Below are 21,568 nucleotides of genomic sequence, written 5' to 3' on the forward strand. Positions count from 1 at the left end.
CTGACAGACGCATCGAGTGAAAACGAAAGTACCTTTCGCTGCAAGAAGTGCGGACGAAACTGCGGACGCTGACATGGGAGGCAACTACGCAGTTGTGAAGGCACGCAGCCGACGCGCGCATCGAGTGAAAACGAAAACTACTAACGCCGAAGCACTAAGTGCTTCGGCGTTGCTGTCAGTCACGTGCCGTGTACGATTGCCGCTGAGGACCACGGCGATGCGGACTGCGCCGCTTCGTTTCGGTTGGACGCTACGCCGTTCTTGCTCTCATGCGGCGCGCATTTGCGGTGCTCCGCGTTTTTTAAAAAATTTTTCCTCCAACGTATAGGTCAGTGCGCACGCTATCGGCACCTACCCTATCTACAAATAGAAGAAAGGCGCATGGTGGTAAGTTACGGCCTCCGAGATTCAAGTGCGAAAGCTTAGGCGCGTTGCCCGTTCTCAGAGGTTGGGTGGCTACAAGCTGCTTGCGTATTTATTGCGCAGTTCGCGCGTTGCTGTTACGCACTGTGATGTGCTTTTTGACACTCGGGCATGGGTAATGGAGGTTCTTTGGATCAAGCGCACCTCGTGTTCGCTGTTTTAGACACTTGTCGAGAGCGGGACCAGGGAAAATTTATCAGTGGCTCGCGGAACCCCCAGCAGGGGCCTGCGGAACCCACTTTGAGAACCCATGGACTCTAGAGCACTACTTAATAATTTCTGGTCATTAGGATTATTTACCTCATGGTAAAGGATACAATCATCTGCGAACAACTTGATCTGTACAGGTATTTCATTTACAATGTCATTGATGAATAATAAAAAGAATAATGGCCCTAGAACCGACCCTTGCGGAATACTGGATTTCACTGGTGCCGGGCATGAACACGAGTTTGCGATTGATACACATTGGCTCCTAGACGATAAGTATGCCTCTATCCATGACAACAAGGAATTATTTTTTAGTATATGTTTTTATTTTAACAAAAGCTTTTGATGTGAGACAGGATCAAAATCCTTCTCGAAGTCCAAAAAGATAATATCTATTTGACTGTGTTTATCTAAAGATAAGGCAAAATCATGTATCGTCTCAAGGAGTTGGGTAACCGTCGACATACCCTTACGGAAACCGTGTTGTTGCCGATCAAGCACGTCATTTTGCTGCAGAAAATTTGACACATGCTTAAAAATAATGTGTTCTAACATCTTTGAACAGGCACATAGTAAAGATATTGGTCTGTATGAAGTAATTAGTGAAGGGTTTTCAGCTTTAGGGATAGGGACAACTTTCGCGCGCTTCCAATCTGTAGGGAGTTCCGCAGTGGATAATGATTTTTTGAATATAAGTGACAGGTACTTCGAACACCATTTGGCATACCTTACTAGAAATGTGTTTGGTATACAATCAATTCCAGGTGTTTTTTTTTACGTCAGTAATAAGAAGCAGTGACAAAACGCCCTCTTCAGTTATCGTTATGTCAGTAATTTGAGGGACATCCTCAGAAATGACAAAATCGGGTTGTTTGCCATCATCGACTGTGTAGACAGAACAAAAGAACTTGTGAAATGATGACGCAAGCAGTGGCGTACCAACTATTTCTCGAGTGGGGGGGCAAACCGCAAGAAATCTTACCTCTCTCTCTCTCTCTCTCTCTCTCTCTCTCTATATATATATATATATATATATATATAGAGTGTCGCACAGAGGCCTCGGGTCCCACCCAGTAGCAGCAGCACAACGCACATAAACAATGTACATTTGCTACAAACAATATTAATAATTTAATAAACAATTGTACTTGGCATTTTAGTCTACAGCCTAAATGTATCCCTAATTTAGGTATTAGTATTGTGTAGGTTCTACGCAACGTAGTACTATAAACATTAATTGCAATATTCACTAGAAAAAATTACTGCAGATGTGTGCAACAACCCGATTTCCAGCGAAGCTGTTTCTTTCGAAGAGTTGCAATAAAACTTTCAATTTCTTGTAATTATATCGTATACATTAAAAAGTTGACCCTAAATAACTGTACCATTTGAAACTTTGCCCGCATATAATCCTTTCTAGCACTTCTTGTTGGGAATTTTTTAAAAGCCAGTAATTCATCAACACACATGTTACTTCGCCATAACATTTACCATGGTGTCCTCCTTCCGCCTCGCCCTCCTTATTCAATTTCCGCTAGATTTGATATCGGCTGAGTTCACAGTTCTGCCAGAGCAACAGGATGAATTTTTTGTTCGCAAAACACCTTCGTAAAGCTCCGGATAGCTTGCATGCGTAATTTACTGCAAATGTCATAATTAGTCGCCTGTCCTTATAGTTTACCTACATTTTGTCCATAAAGTGCCCTTTATCTTCGCCAAATACAAACAAAATATCTTGCTTAGTTCACCGAGAACATCGCTGAAACCAAGTCTGAATGTGTTGTGATGCCTTAACCCCACAAAGCCCAAACACCATTCCACATCAAAGAAAATTAAAACAGCATGTTCACATTTATTTCTGGCCATGAAGATATGTGTATTGATACAAGGAAAACAATGAAATATTATTGAGTAAACATTAATTAGTACGGTAATTACTTAATTTGTAATTTGTTTGCTGTACTATCACGACTGTAAACTTCTTCCAGCACATCAAAAACCCTAGTACGGCCCCTAGTTTAGGTCATTAGCAAATAAATTTGAATTTTTAGGCATCAAATTCAGAGTATCAAAAATCATACGTTGGGTGTTGTGGGGTTTATTTATTTATTTATTTATGTAGGAATACTACAGGCCTTAGAACGCCCAGGCAGGGGGGGAAAGGTACATACAAAAATGAAAATACAATAGATTGATGAAGGAGTAGGAAAGCTCCGGAAAAATGTAATACAAAGTAGGAATGCATGATGAGTGAAGCACCTAAATAACGCATAGAGGGTGACAAATACAAATTGAAACACTGTTTCATAAGCCCATTTTCGAAGCATTGGAATGTAATGAGAAAGAGTATATAATTCAAAATTATTACAACGCGTAAGTCAATAAATAATGCATAACGATACAAAATTGAAACAATATTCCGTAACAACAAGTAGTAATTTTAGATTGTAATAGACGCTATTGAGTCAATGCTGACAAGTTTGCTATAAGGTAGGCTGTTACATTCAGTTACTGTGCGAGGGAAAAAGGAATACATAAAGACGTTGGTTCTACCATTATAAGGCGTTAATGCGGCAGCTTGTCGATGTCTCGTTCGACGGGCAGTGAGGGGTGTTATATAAGGTTCGGGAGGAAGAGATAGTTTATGGTTACTCAGTAAGAAGAGAAAACTAAGCCTGTGAATTTTTCTTCTTAGTTGCAAGGACTGAATATTGTGTTCAGCCATTAACTGACTTGGGGAATCACTTGAGCGATATTTCGAAAAGATGAACCTTACTGCTTTACGTTGTATTATTTCTAGCGCATCGATGTTAGCTTTAGTATAGGGATCCCATACAATAGCGGCGTACTCGAGTTAAGGACGGAGGTGTAGGCGATAAGACGGGTTTCAGAAGGAGCGTGTTTTAATTTATGCCTCAGGTAGCAAAGCTTTTTAAAAGCTGAGTCGCAAAGGTGAGAGATGTGCGAGTTCCAACTAAGGTTACTGGCTATCGTAACACCGAGGTTAAAATAGGGACAGAAAAACCACGGCTCAAAAATTATTTGCAACGCTTCTAGCTGGATCAAGAACGTAAAACTTTTGTCGCAAATTGCAATTACCATGTGTTCCCTCTCCATTCCACAAAATATAAAGCTGCTGTAACCTACAGCTATGTTGCTACAGCTATAGCTGACCGCTGCCATAGCACAGGCTTTAACACTTGAATAAGAATCATTTTACAAAGGCTGTGCATGATCCAGCCACATTTAACTTCACACAGAGTTTTTATAGCATTCCACCAATTTTCGCTAAATTTGGTCTTGGTGGCTTTTATAGTTCTGCCACGGCAGTGGGCTCAATCCTTCCCCGCTCACTAGACACGCTCATAACATTCTAGAGTGCTTGCATACGTAATTTATTGCGAAAGGCCCAATTACCCATCTACTCTGAACTTCGCCTACACATCACCTATTAACTTGTCTTTACAGTCACCAAACAAAACGAAACTGCCTCCTTTAGTTCAGTGAGGACGCCAGGCGAACCTAGTATATCATGCATGAAAAAGTAAAAATAAATAAAATATGAGGGTTAAATATTCATTGGTATCGCTTCTAAATAAGCCAGAAACGTTAAAACTATGCGACACATTGCACTTAAAATCTGCCTATTCCTTCAAAGTATAGAATATCTGAAACCCACAATTCTCTTGCGACATTGGGAAACCTAGCAGCAGCGTGATACTTTCGAACAATTGGTTACACTTTTTTTAACCTCTTTTGATCAGCATGCATTTACCATCGCAAATAAACTTGGAGTATTGTTCCCCTTATATTTGCAAAATTTCACCTCAGTTGTAGTTGTAATTATGTCAGCACAGCCGTCTAAGTTTTACACCGCGCGTAAAACATACTAATAACACAATGGACCACTTGCATACGTATTCTAATGCAAAATGCGCATTTAACCCACCCATCTGGAGCATTGCCTACAGATTACCAATATCATGCGCTTAATTATCCCCAGATATGAACAAAATGCCCTGTTTAGCTCAGAGAGCTGAACACCGGAGAAACCAAGTACGAAAGAAAATTTAGCTTCAGCTGTAGTTTTGTTGGACTTTCCAGCATACTGCCGAAAGGGCCCGCTTTCAAAAGTGGGGAGGGGGGGGGGGGGGCAAATGGCACACTTTGCCCCCCCACTTTTGACAGTGGGGGGGGCAAGTGCCCCCCTTGCCCCCCCCCCGGTAGATACGCCTATGGACACAAGTAGTGATTCATCGGTGACTAATTCACTGTTAATTAGGATTTTGTACGCCTGTCGCTTCTTAGGTGACAAGTGTCGCCAGAACTTCACGGGAGACAAAAGCAGAAAGTTTTTCAAAGATGTATTAAAATAGTAGTCTTTAACCTTTTTTATAGTTTCATTTAACTGTAGACGCATATCGGAAAGTTTCTATACATAAGCCGGTGATGAGTTCTGGCGCAGCTTTTTGCGCACTTTCTTTAGCTTTCTCCGCGTGCGCACTACTTCTCTTGTCATCCATGGCCGAACAGAATGTACTCTGATAATCTTTGTGGAAACGTAATATGTAACGCATTTCATTACAAGATTTCTGAAGAAAACCCACAAACCGTCAACAGAGCAAGTGCGTGACTCGTACAAACTATTGAATTCAGAAAATGATATATCTAACAAGTCAAGAATGGCGACGCCATTAGCACATGTAAAGTTTGGCACCATGCGTTCTTCTTTCACTTTTTTCATTATGCGCAATGGAATGCTTAAAGATAACATTCGGTGGTCAGATACACCATCAAACACGTGCAAAGTCGGATTTCGACGAAAGATGCTGCCGCTCACAAGAAAAAGATCCAAAATAGATTGTGTGTTGCTTTGAACACGGGTGGCTTGTTTTACTAGCTCTGTTAAGTCATGGAAAAGGACAATGTCGACCAAAGGCTCAGCAGCACTAGAAAGTGGCTCTGGGAAGTCATTGTCCCATTTAACGTGAGGAACATTAAAATCGCCAGCTAAGAGTACATTACATGAATTTGTATTACAGGTACAAAGAAAATCATTCACTTCATCAAAAAAGGCTCTATCGGCTTCCGGAGGGCGATAAAATGCACCCACCACCAGATGAAGTTCCTCAAGATACATTTTCATAATGACACACTCAATTCCAACTATGTCAGGCAGCCTGGTCACACTTGGGTAGCTTTTAAACATAATAGCTACGCCACCGCCACGGGAAGGTCTGTCTTTCCGATAGATGCTATAGGGTACCCTGGAGGTGTTACTTCATCATCGTTAATCTCTGAATGTAACCAGGTTTCGGTGATTACAATGACATGTGGTGTATGCGCAAGTATGATACTTTCTAAGTCATCAAGTTTATTAATATTACTGCGGGCATTAAGCTGAATACATCGAAGTAATTTGCCTGGCTCTGCTTCGGTTCACTGCTGCGATTTCTTAACGACATTCCCCTGAACTGGCACTCTTTCTTCGCGGTCTGCATCCCAAACGAATAGAGTACTATCAACTCGAATTTTGTCATAGGTTAATTTCACTTTTTCACCTGCCCTTCGATTTTCCGCCGTGTTTTCCCAAAGATTTCTTCTTTTATGCCGTGTCGCTTCTGAAAAGTCCTTGGAAATCGAGATACCTGTACCTTTAAGTTTAAAGCCGTTTTTTAGTACAGCTACTTTATCGCGATGATCAATAAGTTTCACGATTATTGGGCGAGGCTTACTTGGATGTTTGCGGCCAATTCTGTGAATCCTTTCTGCAGATGATATTTGGGTGCCTAAGACGTCAGAAAATACGCCTTTGAGTACGCTTTCACTGAGCTCGTCGGAACTTTCGTAAATTTTTTCCGGGATACCAAAGACAATCAAGTTATTTCTCCTACTTCTATCTTCAAGGTCTACCAGTTTGCTTTCTAAGCTTCCGACCCTTTTTTCCAGCTTATATGTCATTGCCTTCATTTCAGTTATAGCAGAAACGACTTCTTCTACTTTCTTTAACTTCAACTCAATACCATCCAGCCTTTTCTGAATAATTTTCTGACCTTCTAAGAGTTCCGCAAGCAACTGTTAAACGTCTGGGCCAGGATTAAGCTCGACGTCGCCACACAACATAAGCAAAGAGAAGCAATTTGCATCCAACAGAGCAGATTATGCATAAGGTGCGTGGGCATGTCAGCTGGACAAAGAATGGGTCATCGCATTTGACAGGATGAAACATCGTCGCTAACCTGCATGAAGAAAACAAACGGATTTGACATGATGCCGACGTGAGGCCAGCCGACATGCCCAATGAAGAAATTAGATGGATGCTGTTCATTTATGTCCTGGGCTGGTGACGTCAATGTAGCCGCACGTGACAGCTCCCAAATCGGTTTGAAGTAGGCTTATGCGCTGTCTTCAAAATGTCCCATGGGTTCAGCGAAGATGAGCGTGCGATTCATTCCTCTGGCCGCCGCTGTCGATCCAAAGGCAAGCAACTGCATGAAGAAAACAAAAACGGATTTGACATGATGCCGACGTGAGGCCAGCCGACATGCCCACTGTCGTCAGTAGTAGTGCTGAAGAAGTCGTTCATATATTTTGAACACTCCAGCCTGGGCGCACTGCGGGTCAACATGAAAGAATGCGCAGATAGTGGACCGCAGGCTGCGCAGTATGACGAGTAGCCTTCTGTGGCCGTCGGATACGTAGTTGCGTCGGTGGAGAGGGTCGTCGCGAATGGCGAAGTGAACAGCTTGGCAGCGGAGTGCGCGAGAGTCAACACTGCCGCCACAGCTCCAGGTGTTCATATGCGAGGAAGTAGCTCGGCAGTTCTCACTGGTACAGTTTGCTCAGCAACAGCCCCAGCCGCGTCCTGCTCTTTACCTATCACCCGCTATTCAGCAGGTGATTGAAGCAGAAATTGCCGACGCTGTGCCATTGTCCCGTCAACCGCATCCAGTAGCTGCTCCTCTCATGTTCGCCATTGTCGTCGCACCGCCGAGTGCGTGTCGGTTTTTCGTAAAGCAGGTCAAGGAGGGCCGCTATCCAGGGTCGTGGCACTGTACTGAAGCAATTCTGTCGATGTTGAGAGGCGAGATGACAGGTGTTAGTGCTGACAGGCAACTATGGTTGCCAGGCAGAGGAGACTGCATGGTATAATTTTTTAACTGCGCTAACACACACTGACAAGGACGAGGTAGACAAGACGTGCGCAGACTCGCAACTTTCTTCTCTGTATATATGTCATTTTCACCCATTAAACATTCAGTTGCGAGTCTGCGCACGTCTTGTCTACCTCGTCCTTGTCAGTGTGTGTTAGCGCAGTTAAAAAATTATACCATGCATGTCAACCAACTAGCCCGACTTGGAGGAGACTGCGACAGAGCATCAGCATCTGAATGCTTGCGGCCAGAGTGGTAGACGATGTCGATGTCGAACTCTTGAAGTTGAAGAGCCCTTTGGGCAAGGCAGCCACGAGGGTCTTTCACATTTGATAGCCAACCAAGGGCGTGATGATCCGTGACGACGTCAAATGGGCGGCCGTACAAGTAAGGGCAGAACTTGCTAAGGGCCCATAAGATGGATAAGCATTCTTTTTCAGTTACAGTATACAGTGGAATCTCGATGATACGAATCTCACGGGGTGATGAAAAATATTCGTATTAGCCGAAATTCGTATCATCGAAACACAATTAAAACTAGCTAAATTAAAGAGTCGGAGGTGAACTCACTCGGGCACACGCACGTAAAAAGCATTTACAGTATAGATCACTTATAACGTAACTGTTTATAGTGCAGAACTGGCTACAACGCGGCCTTTTCCGACTCCCGTTTACCCTCCCATAGAACTCCACGTATACGCAGACCACTTACAGTGCAGCCGCGTGAGACGAAATAGCGGTTATAATGCGGCTTTCGCGGGAATATCTTGCCGACAAGGGCGGTAGTGAGCACGCTTCTCAACGAGGTGCGCCAACCGATGGGAGAGATCAACGAGGGCTATGCGGAGGAGGAGCATGAGACGTGGAGCACGAGTCCAAGGGCGATAAAATTGTCGCTGCGCACCTTTCGCGCGCCTTCACGGAGAGCGAATGCAATTGGAGAGCAAACGTGACTTCCATGGGGCAAAAGGCCGTGGGGGTGTGGGAAGAAGGGAGGGGAGGCGACGCTGTGCTGGGCGTGTATATTGCAACCAGGTGCAAGGGTAACTGGCGACGCAATCTCCCGCGCGAAAGGAGCAAAGCGGGGAGGGGGGGTGGCTTCTACTCTGCCAACAAATGCGTTCTTGTACTTGCGCCTGTGCCGGCTGTTGGTGTTGTCGCCTGCACCGTATCTTGAAAGCGATCTCCACACGGCTCTGACCTTTGTATGCGCTGTGCTTACGCCACTCAGTTTCCGTTGAAGCGATAGACCGCACGAACCTTCACTCGCTGCGGCGGCTGCGCTTCCCCACGCCTGCGTGGGGAAAAGCGCAAAAGCAAGAAAAGCGCCACCGCTTCAAACTCTTCGCGCCCAGTCGCGGCCTCCGTGCTGTCCGGCGCCGCGTCCGTGCCTCCGCACCAAATAGAAAGGGAGAAAGCGCGTGACTGCGCGCTGTTCTTTTTCGCGGCCGTCGGTTGGGCGGCGTTTATTCGTATCAATCGACGCGGGTCGAAAATCAATTCGTAACAACCGTTCTCTAGCACTTTGCAAAGTAATGGGGCTCGGCCGGGACCACAGAAAAATTTTTATCATCCAGAAATTCCTATTAGCCGTGATCGTATCGAGATTCCACTATAGTGGGTCTCTGCTTTGGTAAGTGTACGGCTGGCATAAGCAACAACATATTCAGGATGCTCGGCTTTTCGTTGCGCTAGGGTGACGACGAGACCTATTCCAGTTGGCGTCTGTGTGTACCTCCGTCGGATCTGCAGGATTGAAGTGACCCACAAATAGGAGGCGAAGCGAGAAGACGTCGTAAAGTAGTGAATGCCTGATTGCAGGCTGGAGACCATGATGACAGGTCGCTGGGGCTACCCAGAAGCTGTGTCAGAGGGCGTATTATAGACGTGAAGTTATAAATAAAACATAGAAAGTATGAACATCAGCCGACGAAACTGCGAAGTTCTTTGAGATTTGTCGGTCTGGGAAAGTCGGTAACAGCACGCAATTTCGTGAGATCAGGTTGTATGCCGTACTTAGACACGACGTGGCCAACAATAGTTAACTTTAGAGCGGCAAAGTGGCATTTCTTAAGATTCAGTTCGAGCCCAGCATTGGTTAGGCACGTCAGAACGCACCTGAGGCAGTGAAGATGCGTAGTAAAATCCGAGCCGAAGATGACAATATCATCGAGGTAACACAGACACGTTTACCGTTTCAAGCCACGCAAAACAGTGTCCATCATTTGCTCGAACGTTGCGGGGGCATTACAGAGGCCGAAAGGAATCTCGTTGAACTCATAAAGTCCATCAGGGGTGATAAAAATGCTGTCTTGGGCTTGTCAGCGTCGGCCATGGGTACGTGCCAATACCCTGAGCACAAATCCTGTGAAGAGAAGAGTTCAGACCCCTGTAAACAGTCAAGGGCATCATCTATCCTCGGTAGAGGGTACACGTCTTTGCGGGTGATCTTATTTAGGTGGCGAAAGTTAACACAAAAGCGCATAGACTCATCCTTCTTTTTAATGACAACCAGCGAGGCACACGGATTGTGAGAGGGCTGAACAATGCGGCGGTGAAGCATGTCGTTGACATGCTCACTAATCACACGGCGCTCCGTAGGAGACGCACGGTATGGCTGTTGCCGCAGTGGTGAATGGGAGCCCGTGTCGATGTGGTGCGTGACAGTTCACTGTCACACACCACACCACCGCACCAAGGGGAGGCTGAATGGCGTCGAAAGAAGAACGAAAATCTTACAGGACGGCGATGAGCTCCGAACGCTGATCTGGTGTAAGGCCGTCAGCGATGGATGGGCTAAAGATGTCGGTGCAAAATTTGTCGGTAGCAGAAAGAGTGCTGATGTCAGTAAGGTTGTCGCGAGAAGTAGCATCTGGCACGTCGACGATGTGCAGGGTCTGAATGGCTTGGTGGACATGGCCGAGACATTGGCCATGGAGCAATGTGAGCAGAGCGCACAAAAGGTTGCAGACAAAAATATGACTGAAACCAGCCGAGAAATCGAGGGTCGCGAAGGAAAGCAGTAAAGTATCTTTTGCAATGAATGTCTCAGAAGGGGCGAACAAAACAGTGGCGTCAAAGATGATTTCACAGGACACAGGTTAAACAACAGTGGCATGTGAAGGAATGTCGTCTCCTCAGCGACGACTTATTTAGGGTGATGTTCGGGAGAATCGTCTGAATGGAGATGGCATCACGGAGTAAGTTCGACTTCTGCCTGCTTGCAGTCGGTGATGGCTTTGTGTCGTGAGAGGAAATCCCATCCAAGAATTACGTTGTGAGAGCAGAATGGCAACACAATGAACTCAATAATGTACATAATGTCCTCAATTACAACTCGGGTCGTACAAGCTGCTAACGGCTGAACATGCTGCGCTGTTGTGGTACGGAGGGCTACGCCAGCAACTGGCGTCATCACTTTCCGGATGGAGCAACAGAGTCTTTCATTTATAACACAAGTAGCGGCACCAGTGTCCACAAGGGCAAGAGTTGAGACTTTCTCGACAAAAACAACAATTACGTTCAACGGAGAAATGTGAGGACTTGGATGCTGTGACGGTGATGCAGTTCTTGCCAACGTTAATAAAATCAACTCAGTTTCACAGCTCCGCTGAAAACGTGGGCCCCGTGGTGAGTGTGAGAACGAACGGCGCGGCGATCGAGTCGCGCTACTAGCAGCGCTTCTGGTTGTGCGCCTTCTTCGCTGTGGCTGTGTCCCATGAGGGGTTTTTGGTGATGCGTATTTGTTGCATCCTGCAAAAGTTTGTTCGGAGGTTTTAGTGTTAGGAGCTCGCGTTGGTCTGCGGAGGTGTGAAGCCTGGCTTGTGTCGAGCATGCAGTATGCCGGCGTGTTTTGAACTGGGTTGTAAAAGCGGCTGCAAGTCGTCAGGTAAGCTCAATGTTTAATGCATAAACATTCTTTGGCGAGTACCACAGGTCCGTCACGCGAAAAGTGTAATGCCTTCTATCTGTACAAAAATGTGTAATTTGCGAACTTAAAATGTTTAATCGTTATAATATATAACTGTAGATGATTGGCAGCTTTACAAGAGATAAGGAACAATTAAAGAAATGGATCAGCGGCAATACTTGTAGGGATACATAAGGCTCCATAGAAAATGCATGGGTAAGCTTATAGTAGGGGTAGGCCAAAGAAATTCGGGCGTGGGCCAACTTGAAATTTACAAGTAGGCTATTGAAATTTGCGGGTGGGTCAGCTGAAATTTGAGAATGGGCCAACTTGAAATTTGGGGGTGGGCCAATTTCAAATTTGGATGGGGGCCAACTCAAGTGTGGGAGTAAACTAGCGCGCAATACAACTGTAACTTTCTCCAAGGAAATGCATAGCTTACACAGTGTGTCCTAACTGTCATGCACAAAAATTTAAAAATATGTAAATGCCACGTAGGTGGACAGAACCAAGGTAATGTTGTTTGCCATTGCTTGCAGATACTCAGATAATTTTTTGCATTTTGCTTAATTACATAATTACTCTTAATTAACAAACTTCTGAAATGTAATTGGATTGAACGTGTAAATTAGAAAATTGTAGAGCAACATTAAAAACTCCCGATACAGCTTTCGGTTGCTCAGTACGTGCTACATAAAAACGTTTTTCCGAGCGTGAAAGAAGCGCGCGAATATACGCAAAGTGCCTCGAGTGGCCAGTTGCGCGGCAATTTTACGTGTATTCACAGGCTTCTTTAACGCTCAGAAAAACTATTATGTAGCACGTATTGAGCAACAGAAAGCTGTATCTAGATTTTTTCATGTTGCTCTACAATCTCCTCATTGACACATTTAATCTAATTATAATATTGGAGAAGTTGATTCATTATTGACGCTAACTATCTATTTAGGCGGTATGCAAAAAATAATCTAAGTACAGTGTAGACCGCTTATAACATAAGTCGTCGGAGTCACGAATATCCGCACTATAAGCGGTACCGCACTATAACCAAAACAACTATTTTATTGCGATAATGGACACTCCAGGCGCATTTCTGCCGTCGCTGTCACAGTGCTCAAGGTTCTGTATTCGCTTAGTGATCGCGATGCTGCTGCTGCGATGGTGTGCATCATCTTCAGTGCATGGTGTCTTCATCACACCGCCTTTAATTGCTACATATAAGGATCTCAAGGCCTTCATTTACCATTGGTATGGCCGACCAGAGAGGGCTCTCACTCCAACTACAGTTAACGCCACACAGTATGTTCCCGCAGCGCCGCCCCACAACACATCGAGAGGTTGCTGTTGATACATGGTCATTTAACAGCACAAAATATTTTCACTATGTTGCTTTGCTGGCAGTGGGCACTTCATAGGATGCTATGCAGACACCTCAACAACTCTGTGAACCCTGGTTGTGGGTTTTGTGCTCATTGCTAGTGTTGACACAACCAATCCACCATTCTCCACAGCATTCATTGCATTGCCCTTGGCATACCTTCTTTCAACTGTACTAGCGTCTTCATGGTACAGATGTCTGTAACTGGCTCAATGGCTATCCAACGCTGCCGCCTTCATGCCCCCATGTCTGCAAATGCTCACACATCTCACACATCTACAGTCCTTAGTTGCTGACGAAGCTATTGGAATGTCTGGAAACCCAGTCTGAGCCAGAACAAGTCCGGCCCTCTCTATCAACTCCAGTTCATCTGTTAAGCAGCTCTGTGAAACTAGCTCAGCAACCAGACATGCTGGAGTGATGTGACACTTACTTGCACCTACGATGACGCACATGTGCTTCCATTGTTTGCCTGCCTTTCTTTTCTGAACCAGTGTGCACCATCCAAAATGGTGTTTTAGAATAACGGTAGTTCCCTTGCTCATAGTGTAGGTGCCTTAGGCAAGGCAATGATGCGAAATAGACCTTTTGCCCATCACTGCGTGGAACTGCCATTTCGACAGCCACTGTGATGACTCCAGTACTTCTTGAACAAGGTGTCATCACTTAACCTTGTTTCATCATGGCTCTTCTCCCTATTTGGGGCATTTGGCAGCTAACACAAGTCATCTCATGCTGCTGAGCACTCCCAAGTTTTTGCCAAATCTGGAAACTTACTCCATCTGTTGCCGCTATCTGCCTACAGTCCTGCTCACACCGAGTCTGTGAGCATCGCAGTGAAAATTGTCATAGCTTGGAGCCTTGTTATCAAGAAACCCTTCTAGTGAGCTGTGTGCTGAGCCCTGCATGCATTTTACTGTCCACTTTCCTGGTGCTTGGATCACACAGTCCAGAGCATGGTATACTTTAGACTGGTCTAAGCAGTTTGATGCTTTCAAAAATGACACCATAAACAAACACAAGGCCAGGAACTATGCTACAAATGTTTATCATGTGCTGCTAGGTTTTAGAAGGTATGCTTAGGTTAGATGAAGCACTTTAGTAAGTAAAAGACATAGGTTGGCAGTGTGGGAGAACACTCACTCACACTCGCTCACCATAATTTCTTCCAGGCCCCGCACTGACTCACGTTCACACTCACCTCCACTCACACTCACAGCACTCACTCGCACTCACTTCCACTCACAGTCACTGGCGCTCACTCGCACTCACCTGCACTCACACTCACTCGCACTCACCTGCACTCACACTCAGTGGCACTCACTCGCACTCACCTGCACTCGCACTCGCACTCACCTGCACTCACACGCACTCGCACTCACCTGCACTCACTCGCACTCACCTGCACTCACAATCACTGGTACTCACTCGCACTCACCTGCACTCACACTCACTGGCACTCACTCGCACTCACCTGCACTCACTGGCACTCACCTGCACTCACTCGCACTCACCTGCACTCACAATCACTAGCACTCACTCGCACTCACCTGCACTCACACTCACCTGCACTCACACTCACTGGCACTCACCTGCACTCACACTCACTGGTACTCACTCGCATTGACTTGCACTCACATTCACTGGCACTCACTCACCTGCACTCACACTCACTCGCACTTACCTGCACTCACACTCACTCGCACTCACCTGCACTCACACACACTGGCACTCGCTCGCACTCGCTCTCACTTACACTCACATTCACTGGCACTCACTCGCACTCACCTCTTTGAAATGAGTGCGAGTGTGAGTGAGTGCACTCATGAGTCACTGTGCCGATCTATACCGCTCCCAATTCGTGTATATTAATAACGAAGCTTCCAATTTAGCACCTGTTGCATCGGGAGTGCGCCAAGGCAGTGTTTTTGACCCAGCTTTATTTTCAATATACATAAAAGATTTGCCTTCCGGATTACATGGTAACATCCGTCTATTCACTGACTATTGTATTTCGTACCGCGAAATTAATCACAGTGATAATCACCATATACAAAATTCTGCCTTTTCTTGGTGTCAGGAGTGGCAGATGACCCTAAATGCCGAAAAATCTGTAACGCTAACAGTAAGAAAGAAACAGATATCTGAGTTTACTTACATTATTAATGACACAACTCTCATTTGTGCATTTCAGCGTAAATATTTAAGTGTCACTTTAACATACGCTGTCCGATGGGAAAGCCATGTTAACAAAACAACCTCAAGTGGAAATCAATGTACATGCTGAGCACTAAACCGACTCTTCTTTCTGAGAAGACACCTTCGTCTTGCGGCCCCAGATAAAATTTGCTGTCCTACAAAATGCTTGTTCGAAGAGTGCTGGAGCACGCCAATATTGTTTGGTTTCCATACACAATATAACTCATTGCAAGAATGGAAGGGGTGCAGAGGAAGGCAATAAGGTTATGTTTTAATAAATACAAATTAATGGATTCATTGACTAAATTATTAAAAAGAGCTGGTTTATTAACACTGCAAAGTAGAGCAAAACTAGCACAACTCATGGTGACATAAACATTCATGGTGACATAAACATTGACGTCAGCCCCAAACTCTCTCTGTCCATCTCTCTGTCATTGACATTAGACGTGTACATGCTTGCCGCCCATGCTCGCTAAGCTCCCCTTCGGTCGGATTGAGCCAGGAGAGCGGTAAATAGAGGGAGAGATTGACTGTCCGTATACTTTGTTAACCACTTAACGCCAAAACAAACACAAAAGGGAGAACAAAGCGGTATCTATCATTGCATCTTCGCTTTTTCTCCATGTATGCGAGCGTGCGTGTCTGTTACTCTGTGCTAACTTGGCTAGTCCCTCTTCCGCTCTGTCTGTTTAATAAGGAGCCTGTACGTGTACGTTTAAGAGGGAAGCAGGAAGAAAATGAGGAGCCATTCCACCCTCTGAAGGCTGATGAGCAGCGAAGCTGTAGCAAATCACACGGTATTAAACGTCTTCACTCAGTGGAAGTCATGGCAAAATTTGCCGGTCATGATTTGGATATGTCTGCCATCAGCGCTCCAGCCCATACATATTCCCTGGTGTATTAAAGAAAATGTTGCAGTTTCACTCGAAAGGCGAAGCTTCGATTGCGATAGCAAATGAGTAGGTAGAGAGCTATACGAAGCAAGGATAGTAGTTTAATGGGCCGTATAAACTTGTACACATTCACCTACTAACTAAATAGACAAGCACGGTGTCACGCGCGAACAGGTAAACATGAATGCATCTCGCTCGATGACCGCGGAAACTCGCTGTCAGAACGCTAGAGTAAGGAGGCGCAGCTATAGCCGCGAGCGAATTGACCTTCGTGCCGCCTCTCGCTTCAAAGCGAACTAAACGTCGAAAACACGGCGCATACGAAGTAACTGGCTCTAGTTGAACATTGTTCACGTCGCAAATCGCTTTGAAGAGGAGGCGCGCGCGCGGGCGCCCTTTTTCTACGTCGCAGATCGCTTTGAGATACGACACCCACGCGGCCGCCGCCGCAGCAAGACGACCCCCCCCCCCAGTGCCTGACGCGTGACAGAAGCAGCGCGCTTCCACCCCGCCTTTTGCCTCGCGCGCCCGAGATTGAGGAGCAAGTGTCGGCTGACCCTCGCAAGCTTGCACTTGCACACGCAGCGTACCGCCGGCACGCTGCGACGATTTTACCGTGTTTGGACTTTATACGGAACCTCACAACGACGCCCACGACCACGGCAGAAGTTCTCTTGGAGTGTCCATATAATTGTTATCGCAATATAATATATCCGCTCATCTCATTATACATTGTGTCACTCATGCCTGATGCTTGGATTATTACGACCTTAGTGAGTGGTTTCTATCTTGGCGTGCACAATCTGCTAGTGCGATAAGTCATCACCGCTAGTGAGCTTGTACACACAACGTGCCTTCATTTTTCCGCAAGCAAGCTGAACCGATATCACCTCTGCTTATCATTCAAGCACTCACCACCATTCATTTCTACTCAGTCACTGGCACTCACTCTCACTCGCACTCACTTCCAGTCGCACTCACTGGCACTCACTCCTCCACTCACACTCACTGACACTCACTCGCAGTCGCACTCACCTGCACTCACACTCACACGCACTTGCACTCACCTCCACTCACTCATGTACACACTCACCTCTACACACCCAGAAGCACTCATCCCGTTCACACTCACAGCACTCAGTCACGTTCACACTCAGCTCCACTCAGCACTCATTCACGTTCACACTCATCTCTACTCACACTCACAAGCATTCACCACGTTCACACTCACTTCCACTCACACTCATTGGCTCTCACCTCCACTCACACTCACTGGCACTCACCTCCACTCACACTCACCGGCACTCACTCGCACTTACACTCACTGGCACTCACTCTCACTCGCACTCACTTCCACTCACACTCACTGGCACTCACGCGCACTCGCACTCATTTCTACTCACAGTCACTGGCACTCACTCGCACTTGCACTCACTTCCAGTCGCACTCTCTGGCACTCACTCCTCCACTCACACTCACTGACACTCACTCGCAGTCGCACTCACCTACACTCACTCGCACTCACCTCCACTCACACTCACAGGCACTCACCTCCACTCACTCACACTCACAGGCACTCACTCGCACTCACCTGCACTCACACTCACTGGCACTCACTCGCACTCGCACTCACCTCCACTCACACTCACAGGCACTCATTTGCACTCACCTCCACTCACACTCACAGGCACTCACCTGCACTCACACTCACTGGCACTCACTCGCATTCACCTCCACTCACACTCACAGGCACTCACTCGCACTCACTTGCACTCACTCGCACTTACACTCACTGGCACTCACTCTCACTCGCACTCACTTCCACTCACACTCACTGGCACTCACTTGCACTCCCACTCACTGGCACTCACGCGCACTCGCACTCATTTCTACTAACAGTCACTGGCACTCACTTGCACTCACTTCCAGTCGCACTCACTGGCACTCACTCCTCCACTCACACTCACTGACACTCACTCGCAGTCGCACTCACCTGCACTCACACTCACTGGCACTCACTCGCACTCGCACTCACCTCCACTCACACTCACAGGCACTCACCTCCACTCACTCACACTCACAGGCACTCACTCGCACTCACCTACCTGCCCTCATACTCACTCGCACTCGCACTCACCTCCACTCACACTCACAGGCACTTATTCGCACTCACCTCCACTCACACTCACAGGCACTCACTCGCACTCGCACTCACCTGCACTCACACTCACTCGCACTCACCTCCACTCACACTCACAGGCACTCACTCGCACTCACCTGCACTCACACTCACTGGCACTCACTCGCACTCGCACTCACCTGCACTCACTTTCAGTGGCACTCACTCGCACTCACCTGCACTCACACTCACTGGCACTCACTCACACTCGCACTCACGCCTTTGAAATGAGTGCGAGTGAGTGTGAGTGAGTGCACTCATGAGTGAGTGCGCCGACCTATGGTAAAAGAAGCTTAGATGCAATTTTAAAGGATGTGCAGTGCAGGAGAAATGCAATGCCTACACTTGTGTCTCCACAAGTGATGGGTTTGTTGTCAGATGTAGCACCTTGTCATTTGAGCTCAGTTGGTCATCGTGTGACCAGAGTGGATACTGCTGCTTGACAAAAAGGAGTCTTTGTGGTACCTTGCTGGCAGATTGATGGTAAGTCAGTAATATCCCCTAATGGCAACAAAGGCAACAGTTTCTTCCGCCATTACGTGCCTTTCTCATCTTTGCATAAGGTCTGTCGGACAACTATTCCAACATATTTAAATTCTGTTGCAACTGGGCACCTACCTTGATTATGAAATCATCGCCTTTTCATGTAATTGGCACTCGAAAGGTATTGAAGGCGTAAATCTCTCTTCGGAATTGTTGTAATTTTTTCTGGCAGGTTTGGCTGTGTCCCCAGGGGTGTCCTGGGTGCTGGAGCGCCAGGGCATATACCAAATTCTGGTGCTGCTGTTTGATGAGCACCACCATCAGGTTCACGCAGGCAAGGTAGGTAGCCTCTCTGTGTGCTCAAGTAAAGCATCACAGTCTAGGGTTTGGTTGTTGCAGGGCCTGCAGCTGCATGTCCACTTACCAGCCGAGTATTTTGACGTGCTCAACTCCACGGAGAATGGTACCCTCTACCAGGTGCGCCCACTCCGGACGGGGAAGACAGTGATTAGGGCACAGCTGCAGGGGTGCCAGCGACTGGTTCGTATAGCGCAGACATCTTTCAAGTTCCCTTGGGATGCCTGTGTTTTAAAGTTTTGTATTTTTGAATCTCGATTGTTTTGTTTCTAGACATGTTGGCAAGTCAAATTGAGTGCTGTCCAGCTAAAAAGAGAAAGGAAAGAACAGACAGAACATAAGCTGGGGCACAAATGACTATTTACTGGAAATGTAGTCTCACAAGAATATGTTTTTCATGGGTCAAAGGCATAATTCCACATGCATGCATACTCTGGCGTTGTGTCACAGCACCAGTGCCTAAAAAAAAGAATGCAGAACCCATGGCACAATGAATGACGATGTTAATGCAGTACGCAAGCAGTGTAGCGATACACTGTCTTGCCACCGCTCTTCAATGAGAAATGATCAGTTCACCAGCTATCGCATTTTGAAAACAACCTATGGATTTCACGGTGGTGCCGCTAGATGGTGCAGCGCATTCAGAGAGAAGCAATAACTAGTAAGCAGGGAAAAGATTGATAGAACCGGATCCATTACAGGCATGGGTAACTGTACAATATAGATATAGACTAAAAGGTTTTAAGGAAGATATAAAGTATTAAAAAGAGACTAGCAAAATGCTAGGCAGCTATGCATGTAGTTAATGCCCAACTACCTCAAGCAGGCTTAGTGACTTTTCGTAATCATCCCGTTTCAAAGGTGATGTCAAGAATTTTGTCATCATCATCAAAGCCTGAAAGAGGAGCCAAGTGGCACTGCACACCTCATGCATGATATGTTTCTCAGCATTCGCATGCGCTGGTGGCTACGCGCATACTTTCTCAGTTGCCCCGCTTGGACTTCTTGGCGCCGCCACTAGATACATGACGTGAAGAATTTTTGACAGTCTCACCATGTTTGCAACCCATTAAAACTGAGTGCCCCATGTGGTACCACACTTTTCTTCAACGGACGCAACAGATCTGCACATATCTCTACGTGTATGTGAGACATGCCGTTCCTTTAATTGTTTCATTATAATCGTTCTGATAGTGCACTGGATAACTGAACGCAGCCGTTTATAATATACAAGCTGCTGAGCTGAGCGGTCATACATTTGGGAACGGCATTACATTTACTCATGAAATATAGGATAAACGTAATATGTCTTTCTGGGAAATCAGACTGGAGAATAATTTATGTTGTTTACACCCCCAGAAATAAGCTGAAGAACGCAGCCACCTGCTTTTTCATTTTTCTTTTTTTAACATAAGCAAATTCTTGAGTTTTACGTGTCAAAATCACGATATGATTATGAGGCACCCAGTGTAGTTTTTGCCACCTGGGGTTCTTTAATGCGCACCTAAATAGAAGTACACGAGTCTTTTTTCCATTTCGTTCCCATCGAATTCCGCAACCTGGATTGAACCCGCGAGCATATAGAATGGCTAACTAAAACCGTTTTCGGCACTTGAGGTCCGACTGCAATAAATGACCCCGTACCAATTACTCCGATTCTGTTACGCGAGAAAGGCGGTAACTTGAATGGAGTGTTGCACTGCAGTTTACTCTGTTTTTTTAATCTATACCAATGCTTCCAGTAAACTTAAGTACAAGGCGCCGGATGGCGCAGATATGCTTTACTTGTTTGAAGTGGCAAGCAGGAAGGTTACATATGTTGCTTCGTCTGCGTTTCGCAAGAACTACTGATAGAAAACTATATGCGCAACAATACACACGAGAGATAAATGCTGCTTCAAGAAGGAGAAAAATATTTTTTCTCCAAAGGGAACCGTACAATAACATAGTAGAATGAAAGCCGACACTGCGGACGCAATGCACGCGCAATCACCGAGCGGCATTAGAAATTGATAAAAAATAAATGAAGAAGAGAAAGGAAAGGAATTTATTCTTCAGGCATAAATACATGTCATATGCAATTATGAACCCCATTTGATCGGTCTGAACGCAAATACCAGCGCGCGAAGTAGTACGAATGACCCTGCCGAGCAGTATCGCTAGAACAAATTCCAACGGCGCGACCTTGATGCAGCCCAATCCACTTCGACCGCAGCGCTGCCCCAGTATTTTTCCACGTCGGGCGCGGCGCCTCACTGCAAAGCATGCGCCACCCCAGCCACTCGTCCCACTCGACCATATTCTAGTACACTCTAATTGCCACTAGAAAATTGTCCGTGGTTGTTGTGTGCCAAGCTAAGACGCTTTGTTTCCATAGCT

The 21,568-nt window shown here is 46.1% G+C and overlaps 1 protein-coding gene across 1 annotated transcript in view; it reads left to right on the top strand.

Annotated features, from left to right (window-relative positions):
• LOC119432861 (nuclear pore membrane glycoprotein 210-like) overlaps positions 1–21,568 on the top strand; it is a 238,239-nt gene that overhangs the window by 82,300 nt on the left and 134,371 nt on the right. Inside the window, exons 8-9 of the mRNA XM_049658424.1 lie at positions 19,065–19,171; positions 19,232–19,372. Of these exons, the coding sequence (XP_049514381.1) occupies positions 19,065–19,171; positions 19,232–19,372 (248 nt within the window). The remainder of the gene's footprint in view (positions 1–19,064; positions 19,172–19,231; positions 19,373–21,568) is intronic.

This window comes from Dermacentor silvarum, chromosome 11 (genome assembly GCF_013339745.2).
Source record: "Dermacentor silvarum isolate Dsil-2018 chromosome 11, BIME_Dsil_1.4, whole genome shotgun sequence".
Lineage (NCBI taxonomy): Eukaryota > Metazoa > Arthropoda > Arachnida > Ixodida > Ixodidae > Dermacentor > Dermacentor silvarum.